The sequence below is a fragment of the Podarcis pityusensis genome (assembly GCF_964106645.2).
Source record: "Podarcis pityusensis genome assembly, chromosome: W".
Taxonomy (NCBI): Eukaryota; Metazoa; Chordata; class Lepidosauria; order Squamata; family Lacertidae; genus Podarcis; species Podarcis pityusensis.
In genome coordinates this window covers 20,270,300-20,290,257 of record NC_138045.1, presented here as the reverse complement: position 1 = coordinate 20,290,257, position 19,958 = coordinate 20,270,300, and the positions used below count along the sequence as shown (strand labels likewise).

At 42.7% G+C, this 19,958-nt stretch overlaps 1 protein-coding gene across 1 annotated transcript in view; it reads left to right on the top strand.

The window, feature by feature from the left end:
* Positions 1–16,452: 16,452 nt before the first annotated feature.
* LOC308467735 (NF-kappa-B-repressing factor-like) overlaps positions 16,453–19,958 on the top strand; it is a 32,832-nt gene continuing 29,326 nt past the window's right edge. The window contains exon 1 of the mRNA XM_080989430.1: positions 16,453–17,075. Coding sequence (XP_080845556.1) covers positions 16,783–17,075 — 293 coding nt within the window. The 5' untranslated portion in view covers positions 16,453–16,782. The remainder of the gene's footprint in view (positions 17,076–19,958) is intronic.

Below are 19,958 nucleotides of genomic sequence, written 5' to 3'. Positions count from 1 at the left end.
TATCTGGGATGATGTCACAGTCAGCTCCCCCTGCAGCTTGCAACTGGCGCCCTCGGCATCCCTGCGATCACGCGCAATCTGGGAAACAGGGCCTCCGACGCAGTCAAACTCTTTGCTGGAAAGGCTGCCAGATGGGCTACTTTCAAAGCATTCCACATCTGACTTGCTGTCGTGTTGCCAGCCAATGTTACAATTTCCTCCAGAGAGACGGACAAGACGATCACGTCTATGGCCCTTGAATCATCGGCCCTCCATCTATCTCTCAGAGGAACAGGAGGGGCTTCAGAAACAGTGTGCCACACTCCAAACTGTCTCATCTGGCCCTCGCAGTACCTTGCCCAAGTCTGATAGTTGTGACCATTAAGCTTTGGGCACGGAACCCCATCTGAGGCTTGTAAAAGCTCCATTTCAGCTCTTTACTTCAGCCGTGAGCCTTATTCCCTTCAAAGGCTCCTTATCTTTGGCAGGTCATAAATCAGACATAGCTTGCTTGTCTCTGCCTTCCTAATTAAATTACTTGGCTTGGACTTCAAAGACTCTCTGCCGTGGCACAGAAAATCCTCACTTTTCTCCACATACCTCTGGATCTCGCAGTCTTCACAGATCATAAACCAAGAAATAGAATGGAAATTAAGAATGATGAGACAAAGGAATTTTGAATCTGCAAACAAATGTGGAAAACTCCTAGCTTGGCAGCTTAAAAAGAGGCAGAAACAAAGCACCATCACAAACATTGTATCAGAAGGAAAGTCTGTGGAGAACCCTACGGAGATAAGAAGATGCTTTCAGAAATATTATAAACAACTGTATAAAAATGGCAAAGAAGATAAGGATAAAATCGAACAATTTATTAAAACTAATGAACTGCAAAAAAATCCGAAAAATAAAAGGATCCTACTAAATGGATTAATTACATGACAGGAGGCTGATAATGCAATAAACCAGATGCAACTTGGCAAAGCCCCGGGACCTGATGGATCATCAGCAAAATACTATAAGACTATGAAAGACTGGTTTATTCAGCCATTGGTAGAACCTGATACCAAAACAAGATCAAGATAGATCCAATGTAAAAAACTATAGACCAATCTCATTACTTAATGTGGATTACAAATTTTTTGCTAACATTTTGGCCAATAGGTTGAAAAAGGTATTGTCAGATTATATTCACAAGGACCAGGCAGGATTTCTGCCTGGAAGACATATGAAAGATAACATTAGGAATATAATCGACATTTTGGAAAGGTTGGAAGTTAAAAAAAACTGTAAAACAATGTTAATGTTTATTGATGTGGAGAAGGCCTTTGATAATGTGTCTTGGAGATTTATGATACAAAATTTAGAAAGTATTGGGGTTGGACAGGACTTTTTAAATGGTATTAATGTGATCTATCACAAACAAAAAGCAAAAATCATAATTAATAATGTGGTGTCAGAGGAAATTAGAATTGAGAAGGGTACCAGACAAGGGTGCCCACTTTCTCCTGTGCTATTTATATCGGTTCAGGAGGTTTTGTTAAGTATGCTAAGGAAGGAGGATCAAGTTAAAGGTATAACAGTAGGATCTAAACAATATAAATTAAAAGCCTTTGCTGAGGATTTGGTGTTAACACTTCAAGACCCAGACTCCAGTGCAGTAAAAGCACTGGAATTGATACAGGAGTTCGGGCAGGTAGCAGGATTTAAGTTAAACAAGAGCAAAACCAAAGTAGTGGAGAAAAATCTGGATAACGAAGAGAGGAAAACTCTTCAAGAAAAACCGGGCCTAGTTTTTGTGAAAAAAGTTAAATATCTGGGGGTAAATTTGTTGGTTAAAAATTTGAATTTATATAAGGACAACTATGTGAAATTATGGAATGAAACCAAGAGAGATCTTGAGAATTGGTCAAATTTAAAATTGTCATTAATGGGCCGAATATCTGTGGTCAAGATGAATGTATTGCCAAAGATGGTTTTTTTGTTCCAAGCCCTACCGATTATTGAAGAGTGGCAGAAAGCTTTGTCTAAATTTATCTGGCAGGGGAAAAAACACAGAATAAAATATAAATTATTAACAGACTCAAAAGAAAAAAGGGGATTTTCCCTGCCGGATTTGAAGATATATTTTGAAGCCGCAGCCCTTTGTTGGGTTAAGGAATAGATCCAGCTAGACAGTGCTGATGTTCTTGATTTGGAGGGGTGTGACAAAGTATTTGGCTGGCACGCTTATTTATGGTATGATAAGATAAAGGCCCATAAAAGTTTTAAACATCATGTAATTAGAAAATCTCTATATAATGTCTGGATAAAATATAAAGATTTATTAGAAAGGAAAACACCCAGATGGCTTTCGCCAATGGAAGCAAAGGCCCAGAAAAAGTTAAATATGGAGAGCAAATGGTTGAGATACTCTGATTTATTGTTGGCAGATAATGAAGGATTTAAATTAAGACCATTTGACCAAATCAAAGATAAATTAGATTGGTTACAATATTACCAGATCAATGAATTGTACAAGCTTGATAAGAAAAATGGTTTTGCATCGGGGAAAAACAAATTGGAAATGGAGTTGTTAGATACTAATGTCAAAAACTTATCTAAAATGTACAATCTACTGTTGGAGTGGCATACAAAGGATTAACAAATTAAATCTGTCATGATATATTGGGCAAGAAATGTTGGACACAATATAATGTTTGAAGATTGGGAAAGGTTGTGGAAGAAAGGGGTTGGGAAAGGTTGTGGAAGAAAGGGGTTAAGTGTACGATGCTGAAGGAAAATATTATGAAAATGATGTATAGATGGTACTTAGCCCCTGTAAAACTAGCAAAGATCTACCATACGATTGATAATTTATGTTGGAAATGTAAAGAAAAAGAAGGTACCTTTTACCATATGTGGTGGACGTGTCCAAAGGTGAAAGACTTCTGGGAAAAGATATATAATGAGCTGAAAAAAATGTTGAAATATACATTTATTAAGAAACCAGAAGCCTTTCTACTTGGAATAATAGGTTTGGAACTGCCCCCAAAAGATGATAGATTATTTTTTGTATGCCACAACTGCAGCAATAATTTTGTTATTCAAAAACTGGAAGCTACAAGAAATACCAACTGTGGAGGAATGGCAGATTAAGATGATGGACTTTTTGGAGCTGGCTGACCTGACTGGAAGAATCCGCGATCAGAAGGAGGAGGAGGAACAAGAAGAATGGAAGAAATTTAAGGACTATTTGGCTATATATTCTAACATAATTTAAGTAGAACTACGTGTAAGTACCAAATTGGCCTAGGAGTAAAATAGATTGATTGTATAACACTATGGATTAAGAACATTATGAAAAGAAAGAAAGATGTTAATGGAATAAGTTAATTTTGTTTGAAAGTGGATATTGGAAAACTGCTAAAATGAGTTTTATGGAAACACAGTTAGGGGGGATCTGAGGAAGTCACTTAACAATGTTATCTAAATTGGGATTTTAACAGTTATGTTTGTTTGTCTATTGTATTGTTTTTCTTTTGTGTTTATTACAAATTTGGAAAACCAATAAAAAAATGGGGGGGGGGAGAATGCGGCAGCTAGACTGGTGACTGGGAGCGGCCACCGAGACCACATAACACCGGTCTTGAAAGACCTATATTGGCTCCCAGTACGTTTCTGAGCACAATTCAAAGTGTTGATGCTGACCTTTAAAACCCTAAACGGCCTCGGTCCAGTATACCTGAAGAAGCATCTCCACCCCCATCTTTCTATCCAGACACTGAGGTCCAGCGCCGAGGGCCTTCTGGTGGTTCCCTCACTGCAAGAAGCCAAGTTACAGGGATCCAGGCAGAAGGCCTTTTCGGTAGTGGCGCCCGCCCTGTGGAACGCCCTCCCATCAGATGTCAAAGAGAACAACTACCAGACTTTTAGAAGACATTTGAAGGCAGCCCTGTTTAGGGAAGCTTTTAATATTTGATGGACTACTGTATTTTAATATTTTGTTGGAAGCTGCCCAGATATTATTATTATTATTATTATTCCCTTACTTAATGCTGAACAACACAAGCTTCGGGACGTGATTATTGATAATTGTGCAGCCATAGACTGCCTCCTCTTGAAACTTCACCACGGCTGCGCAACCCTATTGCATATGTGCTGTTTTAATCTGACTGATAATAGCCGGTCCATCGAGAAACGTTCAAGTGACTTAGCCAATCTCACTGCACATATCACTCGTGATGTAAGCTTTGAGGGATTTTGGAACTAGCTGACCAGTTGGCTACCCAATCTTTCCAGACTCAGGCAAGCCTTTGGTTATGCAGTTCTGATGGTTTCCTCCCTTGTCTGCAGCTTCTGTTTTATCCAGTGTGTCCCCTCATTATTTCAACTTTGCAAGGCTCACCCTGATCCCCATGTCATGACCCTCTCCAATCCAGATTATGCCTGTCTTGAAGTACGGCTCATGAGCTATCATGAGAATTATGGAAATGTAAATCAGAAGCTGTAAATCCTGAAGCTGAGGCTCCAGTACTTTGGCCACCTCATGAGAAGAGAAGACTCCCTGGAAAAGACCCTGATGTTGGGAAAGATTGAGGGCACAAGGAGAAGGGGACGACAGAGGACGAGATGGTTGGACAGTGTTTTTGAAGCTACCAGCATGAGTTTGACCAAACTGTGGGAGGCAGTGGAAGACAGGAGTGCCTGGCGTGCTCTGGTCCATGGAGTCACGAAGAGTCGGACACGACTAAATGACTAAACAACAACAACAACAAATAATCAGAAAGGGGAGATGTAGGGATGGCATTCGCATGGTGCGAGGCACAGCTCGCCTGATACGGACACGCTACAGCTTGTCCAGTACGCCACACTCTATATCTGACCCTTTTGCCTCCTTGGCAAGAGCATTGCTCTATCTCTAACCTTTGAATCCTTGGAAGAAGCATGGCTAAAAATCCCCTTTGATTGGAACATGACGTGGTGGAACGGGTGGCTTTGTCTGAATAAACAAGGTAACACCTGGGTCATGTAGACAGTTCATGATGGAAAAGTACTGAAGCATGAAGTTCTTTATGTCTCTGAATGTTTTGCATATTGCTAATAAAAGGGCTCTGTGGGGATCGTAGAAGCAGCTTTTTCCCACACAGCCCACCTGCATCCTCAGCTCTCATTTCGTCTCGTTCCTTCAGTCTGAAGACACAGTCAGTTAGATAAGGGAAGGAGTAAGATTATAAATAGCCAAGAAAGAGGAGAATATCCTAGAAATTTCTTCTTGGGAAGCTGTAAACAATACAAAATCTTGAATGTTGTTTTTTAAAAATTTCAATATTATTATCACTTTTCCATATAATTGCTACTGTTATTTTCTTCTCAGTCTGTTTAATTTCCTTCACTTAGTTTGGCTGTGGAAGAAACAAAGAGACAATTTTTTTGTTAATTTGGACACAATTGGCAAGTTATTAAACATTTTACTTATGTAATCTGAATTCTCTTAGAGGTTCACGTATCCCATTTGAAAGGGAAAATTATTTCCTGTGAAAATCTGTCAGGAATGCTGTTCCTATAATGCTGTTCCTATAATTCCTATACACACACAAACAAAACCTGATAAAATTCATTAAAATCCATTTTTAAAAAACAACTATTCAAGAGACAATCTTGCATGTTAGATTGGAACTTGGCAGGCTCTTAACTGCTTCACAGAATGTAGCTCCAGTTTTTTTGATTGCAGCAAAGCCAGGTACCCCCTGCCCCCATCTCTTTGATTGCCCCAACCTGTGCACACCACTAAGTGAATAGCAGGTAGTAAAAAGTGTTTATCTTCTTCAGCTTCTGTGAAAGCAGAGTAAGTCCCTTGCTTTTGCTTTTCCCTCACTGCAAGAAGCCAAGTTACAGAGAACCAGGCAGAAGGCCTTCTCGGTAGTGGCTCCCGCCCTGTGGAACGCCCTCCCATCAAATGTCAAAGAGATAAACAACTACCTAACATTTAGAAGACATCTGAAGGCAGCCCTATTCAGGGAAGTTTTTAATGTGTGACACTTTGATGTGTCAGCAACAACTGAAGCATCTCCTTTTGGGAAAGCTTGGTAGTCCCTGTTCTGGAGCCATCATTAGACACTCACAACTGTACTCAACACAGATTTATGCATGTTTAAGGAGACCCAACAAGAACACCCGGTCCCAGGGAAATGAGCAGGGATGCACTTGGGCTGTCCCCTGGTGAATGGCATCTTTTTCATAAAAAAAACATATTTACTTCCTCTGCAAAGACAGAGCTGCTTGTGAGCCAGAGACCACCCCACCTCGCAGGGTGTCCTAAAATTGCATCTGTCACTACTCATGAATCAGGAAGAGATGGGGGATTTCTAACTCATTATTTATGATTAATTTGGCTTTTTTGTTCTTATTGTTGTTGTTGTTTGGTCGTTTAGTCGTGTCTGACTCTTCGTGACCCCATGGACCAGAGCACGCCAGGCACTCCTGTCTTCTTTGTTCTTATAGATTGCTTTTATTCCCCTTCCAAATATTTCCCCTGCTCCCATTGCTTCTATAGTTCTTTCCATAAATTACCATGAAACATTATCAAGCACTTTTTCGGCATCTATGAACATCAAAGCCGCTTGCTTATCTGGTCTCATCTCTAAATATTCTATAATATTGATCACTATTCTCATGTTGTTACTCATCTGTCTTCCTGGTAAAAACCCTGCTTGGTCTTCATTGATAAAGTCAATATTTTTTAAATCTATTTGCCATCACATCTGCAAATAGTTTGTAATCATTGTTCAGGAGTGATACTGATCTGTAATTTTTGACTGATGTTAAGTCTGTTCCCTTATAGTAGATTGCTGACAGTCCATCCAGTCCTGGAGATTTTCCTAACTTCGCCTTTGCTATTGCTTGATGAATCTCCATCATTGTTATAGGTGAATTTAAATGTTCAATTTTATCATTTGTGTTTTTTGAGAATTTACTTTGATTTCGATATCTTTCTATTTTCTCATTGTCTTCCTTTCCTGATTGGTAGAGCTCTTTAAAGTATTTTGTAAAACTTTTATTTTTTTCCTCGGATTCGTCAATTGTTTTCCCCCCTTCTATAAGTTTTTCTATTATCTTTTCTTTTTGTTTTTTCTTTAGTTGCCAAGCCAGCATTCTACCCAGTTTATTAGCAAGTTGAAAACTCTTTTGTTTTAACCATTTTATTTTATTTTCGATTTCATAATTTAAGAATGTGGAAAATTGGGTTTGCAACATTTTAATATTTTGCTTTGCAGTCTTCTTCTTTGGGGTTCTTTGGTTCTTTTTCATTTATACTTACCTCTTTCCTAATTTGTTCCATTTTATTTTCTCTAATTTTCTTCTGAATGGCATTTTGTTGAATACAGAAGCCTTGCATAAAAGCCTTGCTGGCATCCCAGATCACCTTGATGAAGGTTTCCTGATTTGTGTTTATTTCAGAAAAATCTTTTAAGGTCTCTTGTGCTTTTTAAAATACTTTTTCATCATTCAAAATGTCTTCCTTCATTCTCCATCTCCATCTTGTTCTGTTGTTTCTCAATTCTAAGGTAACTGGATTAGGATTTATGATGCCTCTCTCACACCAAAACACAGCAAGCCGGCAGGTTTATAGCTTCTTGGATTTATTGGGTAATTACACAGTAGCTCAGTCCGAGTCCCCACGGTCAATCCTCCCCAGAAGAGTCAGATAGACCCAGTGGCTGGCCCCTCCTTCTCCAACAGGATATCTTCCAACCCTGACCCCACCTCATGGGGGTCTGGCGTCAATCCTGGAGTCTGCTCATGCGTCGGCTGAGAGGGGATTCTGGGAGGGCTTCCCTCTCCCCTTCTTCCTCCTCTTGAGCCGACTCAGACTCTGTCTGCCTTGTGTTATCTCGGGAATCTGCAGCTAGCATTCCTGAGCGAGAGGGGCTATCATCACTCTCCCTGTGGAAAGAAAGCCTGCCCCCCCTTCTCCCTCTGAGGTTTCGCTGGCACCTGGAGAATGCATGCTGGCACTTGGAGAAGGCAAGTTCCTGAAAATTATGGTACAAGATTAGTCTTGGTTGTATTTCTATTTTTTTGTTTTCAATATTAAATTACTTGACATCCATACTGCATCTATTCTCCCTGATGATTGTTTTGTATCTGAGAAGTGCATGAATTCTTTCTCATTTGGGTGTTTAAATCTCCAGACATCCTGTAAGTTAAGGTTCTCCACCAGTTGAAAGAAGGTCAGTGGTAGTCTTATTTCTTTTGATTCTTTCTCTCTAACTGTTCTATTTAATTCTAATGAGGTTACCCCATTAAAGTCGCCTAATAGTACTATCTTTTCATTGCTATAGTTCAGCATTCTTTCCTTCAATATTTTATAAAATTCTGCCTTTCTTTCATTTGGAGCGTAGATTCCTATTATAATCATTTTCTCTCTTTCATATGTTATCTGAACTCCTATAATTCTACCTTCTTTATCCTTAAATAATAATTTCGGATCTAATTTTGGATCGGCATAGATTACCATTCCTCTTTTTTTGGATATGTCTGACGAGATAAAGTTTGTACCTAATTTTTTATTGATCAGAACCCTTTTATGTTTCCTGGCAACATGAGTTTCTTCTAAACAGGTAATGTTCCATTTCTTTTTCTTTGAAGTCTCTCAGCCCCACTCACCTCACAGAGTGTTTGTTGTGGGGGAGGAAGGTAAAGGAGAATGTTAGCTGCTTTGAGACTCCTTAGGGTAGTGATAAAGCGGGATATCAAATCCAAACTCTTCTTCTTCTTTTTCTTTTCCCTTAGTATGTACTCTATTCTATTTCTTTTTGACTTATTATTCAAACCATTTACATTCCATGAAATGTTTTAAATCCATAATTATTTTTTTCTATAAACTCTTCATATACACAACAATGTAAATACGCCAATAAAAAAATCTCTTTCTATTCTACTTCTATATTTCTCCTTTCTATTTCTTCCTAATCCCTTCTAGGATCTTCTTTTTATTTCTCTATTTCCTGCACACTTTCCCCTCCCAGCGCCTTCCAGTACTTCCTCCAGAACTTATTCGCCTCCTCCACTGACCTAAATCGCTTTCTTCTCTCCTTAAATGTGAATGATATCCCCTCAGGGAATTATATATTATTATTATTAATAATAATAATAATAATAATAATAATTTATTTATACCCCACCCATCTGGCTGGGTTTCCCCAGCCACTCTGGGCAGCTTCCAACAAAATATTAAAATACAGTAGTCCATCAAACATTAAAAGCTTCCATAAACAGGGCTGCCTTCAGAGGTCTTCTAAAAGTCTGGTAGTTGTTGTTCTCTTTGACATCTGGTGGGAGGGCATTCCACAGGGCGGGTGCCACTACTGAGATGGCCCTCTGCCTGGTTCCCTGTAACTTGGCTTCTCGCAGTGAGGGAACTGCCAGAAGGCCCTCGGCGTTGGACCCCAGTGTCTGGACAGAACGATGGAGGTGGAGACACTCCTTCAGGTATACTGGACCAAGGCCGTTTAGGGCTTTAAAGGTCAGCACTAACACTTTGAATTGTGCTCAGAAACATACTGGGAGCCAATATAGGTTTTCAAGACCGGTGTTATGTGGTCTCGGCGGCCGCTCCCAGTCACCAGTCTAGCTGCCGCATTCTGGATTAGTTGTAGTTTCCAGGTCACCTTCAAAGTTAGCCCCACATAGAGTGCATTGCAGTAGTCAAAGCGAGAGATAACCAGAGCATGCACCACTCTGGTGGGCAGAGAGGGTCTCAGCCTGCGTACCAGATGGTGCTGGTAAACAGCTGTCCTGGACACTGAATTGACCTGCTCCTCCATGGAAAGCTGTGAGTCCAGAATGACTCCCAGGCTGCACATCTGGTCCTTCAGGGGCACAGTTACCCCATTGAGGACCAGGGAGTCCTCCACACCTGCCCGCCTCCTGTCCCCCAAAAACAGTACTTCTGTCTTGTCAGGATTCAACCTAAATCTGTTAGCCGCCATCCATTCCCATCTATACACAATAGAATTGTTTCTCAGCGCATCTGCTAGTACTTTATAGTTGTTTCTTTACTTCAACAATCTTGCTGGTATTTCTTTCAGTATGATAATATTCTTTTCTTCGATTCTCAGGTTGTTGTTGTTTTTTGCTTTTTTGCAGAATCTTGTCTTTAAGTAATCTGGAATTTTAAAATACCAGACAGTCCCCTGGCCACTTATTGGCCTTAGCATGATTTGATTTAACCCTCAATGCTTTGTCTATCTCCAGCGCAATGTCATCTTCTTGAAGCCCTAACCAGTTTGCCAGATCTTTTACAATCTTCTCTTCAATATTTTCCTCCTGGTGTTCTGGTAGACCCCTAAAATGCAATGTCATCTCTCGGTGGTGCATTTCCAAGCTCCTGTCCAACTCTTTACTTTTAACAGTCAGGTCTTTAATTTGACCTGAGAGATCTATTAGTAGTTTGGAGTTTTGTTCTCTTTTCTTCCCCATTGCGTCTAATTTTTCATCCAGAGCTTTAATGTTGTCGCTTAAGTCTTTTCTCATTCCTAATATCAATTCTTTAATGTCAGCATTTGGGTCTACCTCTGCTATTGATTTTCTTCTAACTTGTGTTCCAGAGGCAAATGTCAGTCCTATTGTGGCTTGTAAAAAATTTTTCTAGTCATTTTGAGTTCCTTATTGATTCTTTTTATCTTTGCCACATATGTTCAAGCTTTCCAAGAACTTATTTTTATACCTTGTTTTTGTCTTTATTGTATTATCTAGAATTTTCCTTCGATTGGTTATTCCCTGAGAGTAATTGGTTTTTTAATATTTCATACTAATTTTTATCATGCCCCACCTATTTCCTTTCTCATTTCTGTTACTATAATTTCCTTATTTTTCCAAAACCTCCAATTCCTATTCTGTTCCCTTCTTGTTTTCCTTTACCTTCCTGCTTTCTTTGCTTCAATTTTTAACCCTAGTACCAAATTTTTAATTCATAGAATCATAGAAACATAGAGTTGGAAGAGACCACAAGGGCCATCGAGTCCAACCCCCTGCCAAGCAGGAAACACCATCAGAGCACTCCTGACATATGGTTGTCAAGCCTCTGCTTAAAGACCTCCAAAGAAGGAGACTCCACCACACTCCTTGGCAGCAAATTCCACTGTTGAACAGCTCTTACTGTCAGGAAGTTCTTCCTAATGTTTAGGTGGAATCTTCTTTCTTGTAGTTTGGATCCATTGCTCCGTGTCCGCTTCTCTGGAGCAGCAGAAAACAACCTTTCTCCCTCCTCTATGTGACATCCTTTTATATATTTGAACATGGCTATCATATCACCCCTTAACCTCCTCTTCTCCAGGCTAAACATGCCCAGCTCCCTTAGCCGTTCCTCATAAGGCATCGTTTCCAGGCCTTTGACCATTTTGGTTGCCCTCCTCTGGACACGTTCCAGTTTGTCAGTGTCCTTCTTGAACTGTGGTGCCCAGAACTGGACACAGTTCTGAACTGTGAGCTTCAATTATATTCAATATATTACCCACAATTAACTCTGTCACAAATTAATGTTACTTGTCTGCACAAAATCAATTCATGAAAGATTTATCAATGTAAGATAGAGGAGTTCTGAAGGTTAAAGTAGGCAGAGAGAGATCTTGTAAAGTGCAGTTTCGCTTATCTCCACCAGATGGCTCTCGATGCAGTTACTCCCCTTTCCTGGCAATCTCAGCCCTCTCCTGTTCAATTCCAGCTCAGTTCTCTTTGTTTCCTCTTCCTGCTTCTTCTGTTGATGTCAATCAAGAAGCTGACTCATGCCCTGTGGATCTCCATTTTGTCTGTCCTTTCTCTCTTCTCCTCCTTTCCGCTCCCACATTCTCTAAATTCTTAAGTTTCATATTGTTGGCAGCTTGCCAAGAAGAAAAAATTAAAGATATCCTCCTCTTCACACACATTTGTAAAGTTCCCTAGATTTTACTCCCTCACTTACTTATTTGTGCTTTCTAGACCCCAAAGCAGTTTTCCTTCTGCAGGCCATAAAGGATGGAGAAGATCTACAGCCCACCCCAATCACATCACTTGACACACAACCCACATGTCCTGCAATGCTGTTGTCATCCAGGGGACACCAAAAACTTTCTTGCCATCAAGAACCGGAGGGGTGGGGAAAGGGAGGGGGCAAATTGTAAGGACATTTTCCCCTCTTTTTGACACTACCTGAGACAATAAGGACTCAGAAGCTATGAACTATAAACCAGGAGTACAAAGTGCTCCAACAGATGGCTTCAAAATAACTGGATCCCAAATTATTAGTATGGGAAACACATTAGGACGATTAGAAATCTAGACTAGGTTCCTAAAATGTGTTCGAGAGTCCCACAAAAAGAGGTGATCAAATGTCTCTTCATTTTTGTGTAATTATTTGTGTATATATTAGTATATATTGTCTGTATGTTTGTTGTATGGTGAACACCCATATGTGTATCTTTGGTTTCTGCCTGAGAGCATCCAGTTAACCTTGAAACTTAAGGGGACACTGACTTGTACCCAATTATTCTTGCATACATATGAGGGTGGGATTGAGTTCCACATCCTCTTCATCCCTTCCAAAGGTTTAAACAGGTTCCTTAGTAATTTTATTATTTATTTGTTTTCTCCTGTCACTACACTTGTTATTCTAGTGTGTATGTTCTCTTTTACCCAGAATAAGCTTCGGGAACACTGCAAAACAGATCAACAGGTATGTATGCTGTGATTGAGCAGGAAATTATGCATGCACATATGTAAGTCTGTATTTGCCCTATATAGTAAAAATAACTAATTTGGACAGTGGCCCATAGTATGGTGTTTCAACACTTTGAAACCCATGGGGTCACATAAAATTTCAATTGGATCTCCCCTGTAAATTGGACAATGTTCCCAAGGTGCAACTTAGCCTTTTGCATTCTTTTTGGAGAGCGAGCTAACAACCCACCCTTAAGTGTAAGACCAGAGCCAAGATAATACAAATACAAATAAAATTGCATAGAAAGGCCCAGGTGAAGGCATCTCTCATGACATGTCAACACCTGTGTCAGTTGGAAAAATGCTTATGGTCAATATACTCCTTCCTGCTGAGTGTAAAGCATAAACCTTCAGATTAAGAAATGGAAAAGAAAGATGCCATTAACAACTGATAAATAAAACTACAGTTTTGAAAGAGGGAGCTCATCTATTCCTCCCAGCTAATTTCTATATAATGCCATTGTGTAATGTTAGCTCATGTGCAACAACAAATAGTCTCAGAAGCCTGCAGTTTGAGGCCCTCTTCGTGCTCACATGCACACACCAGGACATCACCTCACATGCATAAAGTTACAGCACTTAGGGGAGTATGATGTCACCGAATGGGACATCTAAAAGTTTATTAGTGGTGGGGGCACTGGTTATCCTGTGAAGAACCATGCTCCCAAAAGAGGATTGTTACCAGGGGAATGGCCATTGTGTGTGCTCCCCTCCCCCCAAATTCTAAGGTGTCAGATCATAGGATAAATGTTCAAAATGAACAGGATGGGTACACAGGCACAAACCACATTCTGAAATGGTATAGGTGAGCAATCCTGAAGCCATTTTGACTCTCCCCCAATGACCTCAAATGTTTCTCTTATTAGGAGGAAGTATAGGAGGGAGTACCTTTTACTAAGGTAGTAGGGATGGGGCAGGAGAGTGCTAGAGTTTTGTTTAGTCCAGTTGTATGGGCTCAATTCCAATCTGTTACCTCAGAGAATGCGTCGGCTAACTAAGGCCCATGGGCCAGATCAGGCCCAATTGCCTTCTAGATCTGGCCTGCGGATGGTCCGAGAATCCAGGCAGCCAGCATAGTGTGCACGTGTGATGGTTTTTGTGACTCAGCCAGGCTTGGGGGTCAAAAGTGAGGTGGGTGGCTGCTTGAGACAAGCCCCTTCTCTGTCTGTTGCACGCACAGCAATCTTTTCTTCCGGGGTGGGGAAGAGGGAAAAGGAGCCACAGTTTGGATTTCCATCATGAAGCTGCTGGTGACTGACCTCAGGAAGGGCAGTTGCAGCGGCAGGGGCTTGGAGGCGCCTCGGGAGCGACGCCCGCCTGTGTCTGTATTGGCAGTGCTCCCCTCCAGAGGAAGCGTGGAGTGCCTGGGTGGCTGCACTCCGAAGCAGTTCTGTGCTCTGCTGGGGAGGCCGCTCGTTAGCTACACAGTGCGAGCCATGGAAAGGTAAATAGCCATTGCCACCTCGTCTTCCCTCACGCGGGGAAAAGAATGTTTTTGCTTGAGCGGCGCCCGCCTGATAGTGTGGCCAACGGCTTTTCCCTTCATCCACACATGCACACACGCTCTCCAGGGCTGACAGGAATAGCGCGCTTACCTCAGCCCCCCACCCCCATGTGGACCATTTGGATCCCTTCCAATCACAATTCAGACCCCATTATGGGACTGAAACTGCCTTGGTTGCGCTGGTTGATGATCTCCCGAGGGCTAGGGACAAAGGTCAAAGCTGTTTCCTGGTTCTGCTGGATCTCTCAGGTGCTTTTGATACCATTGACCATGGTATTCTTCTGGTCTGTCTAGAGGAGTTGGGAGCTGGAGATACTGTTTGCAGTAGTTCCGCTTCTTCCTTCTGGTGTTGGGGGATGAGTGTTCACACCCCTGGGCTCTCACTTGTGGGTGCCTCAGGGCTCCATCCTCTCCCCCATGTTCTTTTACATGAAGCCACTGGTAGAGGTCATCAGGGGGTTTGGGCTGTGTGTTCACCAGTATGCATATGATACCCAGCTCTACCTCTCCTTTAAATCGGAACCAGTGAAGCCAGTGAATGTTCTGTGCGAGTATCTGGAGGCTGTTGGAGGATGGATGGTGCCACAGACTCATATTTTTGTGGGAAATCGCCTCCTTCTGTGACATACGTATGATGCTTTTTGGGTAGTCTTTGGCTAAGTGGTTGGGCAAAGTCAAAAGTTTTTAAAAGGGTCTGCACTCCTTTGTCCTGGGTTCCTGACCTCCTTGCAAATGGGAAGGGGGGGGGGTCTCTGTTGCAACAGGAAATAAAGATATACATATTGGCCCGAATAGAAGATGCACCCGCAAATAAGCTGCACCTTTAAGGTTTATTTGTGGGTGCGGCCCGCCTCTCGACACTACCGCCCTGAACAGGGGGCAGGGGGTGGGTGGCACTCGGCGCCCCGTTCCCCAAGCCCCCCAAGCCGACACCGGGGGGGGGGGGAGGCTGGGGAGCAGCGGGCGGGCGGCTGCGCACCATTGCCCCACACTCCCCGGCTGCTTCCGGTGTGGGGGAGCCGCGTCGCTTTGCCAGAGGCCTCTCCCAGTTGTCTCACACACCCTGAAGGCCCTCGCGGGCAGCTGTTTCAGCAGTGATACCGTAAGGTCACGAATATAAGCCGTACTTTAACTTTTCACAATTGGAATTGGGGGGGGGGGGGGGAGTGTGGTTTATATTCGGGCCAGTGCAATACTGTACCTTGCTTTTGCTGGATCCTGCCTCAGCTCATTATTCTCTGACAGATAATGAACTTGGGGGATGTTAAAAGGCACCCCCCATTTTCTGGTAACATATCTGACTGGGTTGCCCCAGCCATGCTGGACGGCTTCCAACATATATAAAAATATAATAAAACATTAAACATTAAAAAACTTCCCCATATAGCTGGCTTCCCCAAACTCAGTCCTCCAGTTTGTTTTGGGACTACAATTCCCATCATCCCTAACCACTGGTCCTGTTAGCAAGGGATGATGGGAGTTGTAGTCCCAAAAATAGCTGGAGGGCCGAGTTGGGGGGGTGACTGCCATATAGGCTGCCTATGCTTGGGGGTTGCATAACTCTATACCCTCTAACATTTCTCCAAGGAAAACAGGGACATCCTAAGGAAAAGCCTGACATTCCGGGATCAAATCAGAAACCAGGGTGGCTTCTGTAAATCTGGAACTGTCCCTAGGAAATAGGGACACTTGGAGGATCTGAGATACTGGGTCCCTTGATGGGAAATTGGACTTTAAAAGTCAATCCCATTTTTTCTAAAACCAATGTTAAGGTAAAACGGAGAGGGGAGAGACCCATGTATGCCACCTTGAAAGGTGGGATAGAAATGTAATAAGCAATTTTAGTTTCTGGACTTCATGGTCTTTCCTCCAACACTTTTAGGTGCCAACTTTACTTCAAAATGTGGCAAGCCAGCTGTGCTGGATTGGGGGACCCTCGGGCTCATTCTGCTCAGTGAGTCTCTGGACCTGTGCCCTAGAGTCTTAACTCTTATGGCTGCCACTCACTATCTGCACTCTTCCCACCTTCACATAATCCGAGAGCTCCGCTCCTGGGGCCCTCCACGTCTCGAGGTGTCGCTGTGAGGAGCGAAGCATCCCTTTTAACCCGCTGAACTGCTTTACTACTTATTGGGCCGCCCAGTTGACCCTCTCGCGCGTTTTTTTTTTTTTTTTTGTCTCTCCGGAGATCTCGCGGGCCTTGGACGTTCTATTCCACCCACGTGAGCCGAGTGTAACAAGCGAGGGGGGGGGTGTGCGACGGGAGTTACATTGTAGCAATGAAAGAAGAGCACTAGGTGCGCGCATACACGAGAAAGAAACGAGAGAGAGAGGGGGCTTGAGGGAGAAAAGGAAGCAGTCGCTTGCACGTGTGAACAGATAAATTTGTGCCCTTGTGTAGCTGCTGCCGCTCTTCCTCCTTTCTGGATCCGGATCAAGGGAAATCCGGATCTGGCTGCCAGACATCCCCTTCCTGCCTCTACCTACCTACCACGACCCTCCGCTAAGCTTCGGCACTCACACAAGCCGGGTCCGTTTGGCATTACTCCCGACAAGGCCAGCCCATGGCCAGCGGAGGGTGGACGCTACCCGGTGAGGATTTCCCATCCTCGCAGCCGCCGCCTCCTCCTTCCCAAACGAAGCAGCCACCGCCGCCTCAGCCTACTGCCGATGCTGCAGCCGCCGCTGTGGAGCACGATCTAGAGCAGTGGCGCGAGAAGCAGGAGAACGACAGGTACTGGGTTCTGCGCAGGCAGTTCCTCCTCCGCAACCTGCGGGGCTACTCGGACGCTGCCGCCTTCCAGAAGCTTCTGGCACTGTCTCATGCTTGGACCAACCACGTCTTCATGGGATGCAGGTGAGATGAGGAACGTTTTTCGTTTATTATGCACTTTCCCATCCCATCTCTGCACACATGAAGTCCTCAGTCGCGCAAGTAATAACTGTGATATATAGCCAAAGACCCTTGTTAACAAAGAAGAGGCTCGGATTGTTAATAGGGAGGTGGGGTGGGGGTGGGGGGAAACACACACACACACACACACACGCATATCTTTCATCCATCCATTCAGTGCATTTCCTGTTGTTTGTTTAGGAACACAGGAAGCTGTCTTATACAGGTCCGTGTAGTTCAATATTGTCTGTGCTGAGGGGTAGGGGCTCGCCAGGATTTTTGACAGGGTCTGGAAACCAGACCTTATGATGGATGATTGAGCGAGTTGGGTATATTTAGCCTGGAGAAGAGAAGACTGAGAGGTGATGTGATAGCCATCTTCAAATATCTGAAGGGTTGCCACATGGAAAATGGAGCAAGCTTGTTTTCTCCTGCTTTGGAGTTACAAGAAAGAAGATTCCAACTGAACATTAAGAAGAATTTTAGGATGGTAGGAGCTGTTTTACAGTGGAACAGACTACCACTGGAGGTGGTGGACTCTTCTGCACTGGAGGTTTTTGAACAGAGGTTGGCTGGCCCTCTGTTAGTGATTCTTTAGATGTGATTCCTGCATCACATGGGGTTGGACTAGATGACCCTCAGGCTCCCTTCCAACTTTGGATTTCTAAGGCATCTCCTGGGAGGGCTGGGGAAAAGAGTCAAAGATTGAACCTGGGGCCTCATGTAAACAAGGCAGATGCTTTATCACTGAGCTATATCCCTTTCTGTTCAATAATTTTGACATAGACTGCTGCCTTTTACTGAGTCAGCCATTGTTCTTTCTAGCTCAGTATTGTCTGCAACAGTGGCAGGGAACCTGTGTCCCTCCAATGTTGTTGGAGGCCAAATTCCACCAGCCCCACTCGTCTTGGCCAGTATTATTGTTATTGGTCAGGTATGACAGGAGTTGTTGGAGTCCAGTTAGGTCTGAAGGGCTACAGGTTTCCCATCCCTGTAGTTCTCAAGGATTTCTGACAGGGATCTCTCCCAGCCTTACCTGGAGGTGCCAAGGATTGAACCTGGGCCCTCCGTACAAAGCAGATGCTCTGCTACTGACCTTAGCTCCCTTTTCCTCCTCTTCTCATTATTCTTTGTTCACAACTCATTTTCCTTTCCATTCAGTGATTTTCAGTGTTAGTATTTAATATTTATATCATGCTGTAGCAATAAATACTAAGAATAGGTTACAGACAGAAAACCAGTAACAATGCAATAAACAAGAGCACCCTGTGATAAAACCATCCACTTGAAGCAAGCAGTCATTTAAAAACATCAAGAGCATAGTAAAGAAAAACCTTTTGGAAAAAGAGTAGCAGAACTAACCGTGAAAAGACTGCTTGAATAAAAACACTTTTGCTTTGGGTTCAAAAGGCAGCAAAGAGGAAGCTGGGCAAATAATAATAATAATAATAATAATAATAAATTTTATTTATATCCCGCCCTCCCCAGCCAAAGCCGGGCTCAGGGCGGCTAAGAACAATAAACAGTACAAAAGTACAGCACAAACAACACTCTAAAATCATTCATTATAAAATTAATTAATCTCTGCAGGAAGAATATTCCACAGTTTCTATTCTTGTGAGCACCCCATTAGCACCTGTCTGATTGCCATTATAGAGCAGCGACAAAGCCTGATATTCTGCCAGTGAAAGGCAGAATATTAAATGTTCTGTTTACCATCTTCATTGAACCACAAAGCGATTCCAAGTTCCCAACACCTTTGAGACCCTACAGGTCTTCTTCAGGGGAATTTTTGTTTATTGGCTTGGTCTTTATTTACATACATATATACAAGGTACAGAACATAGCTTCACGTGTTCGAATCCTTGGTAGCAGATCCAGGAAGTGGGAGCTTTCAGCTCCTCCTCCAGCAGAGGAGCTTGGGAAGCCCCAAATGCCTTCTTTGTTCCCTAGGTTTTAACCCCCTCCTGTCCTGTGCTGAAGGAACAGGCATCAAATCTCCCCCTGTCCCTGAACTGTTCGAGTGGTGTTGCTGCTCTCCAGCATCCGGGAGCGTCCTCGCCACTTGAGTTCCTTCCGCTTGCTTGTCCTCCTCTCCCTCTCCTGTTTTTTCTAAAGGCTCCTGTTCTTCCCCCTCCCTCAGCTCCAGGGCATTCCCTGGCAGCCCCGTGACAATAGGTGGCCCATTTTCCTTTCATATTTAATCTTTTAACTGAAATTGCTTCCACTGGAGATAGCCACCAAGGTGTTTTTCGTTCTAATAAATCTTTATATCTTACCCAAACTTCATATATGGATTTCCTTATCGTGTGGTTCAAAAATCCTCTGTGTACTTTGACTTTATCATACCATAAATATGCGTGCCACCCAAATCTATTGCCATAAACCTCTAGATCTAATAGATCCGTATTCTCCAACATCATCCACTCTCTCAACCAGCAGAGGCAGGACACTTCATAGTATAATTTCAAACCTGGCAGGGAAAATCCCCCCCTCTTTTTTATCAGTAAGAAGTTTATACTTTATCCTAGGTTTCTTCCCTTGCCAGATAAATCTCGATAAAACTTTCTTTCACTCTTTGAATTGTCCCACCCCTCTGATCACAGGGATCGTCTGAAATAAAAATAACATTTTAGGTATCACATTCATCTTCACAGCTGAAATTCTTCCCCCAAAATACAGTTTCAATATTCCCCACACTTCTAAATCTTTTTTAATATCTTTCCATACAGGTAAAAAAATTGTCTTTAATAATAATAATAATAATAATAATAATAATTTATTGTTTCTACCCCGCCCATCTGGCTGGGCTTCCCCAGCCACTTTGGGTGGCTTCCAAAAGAATAT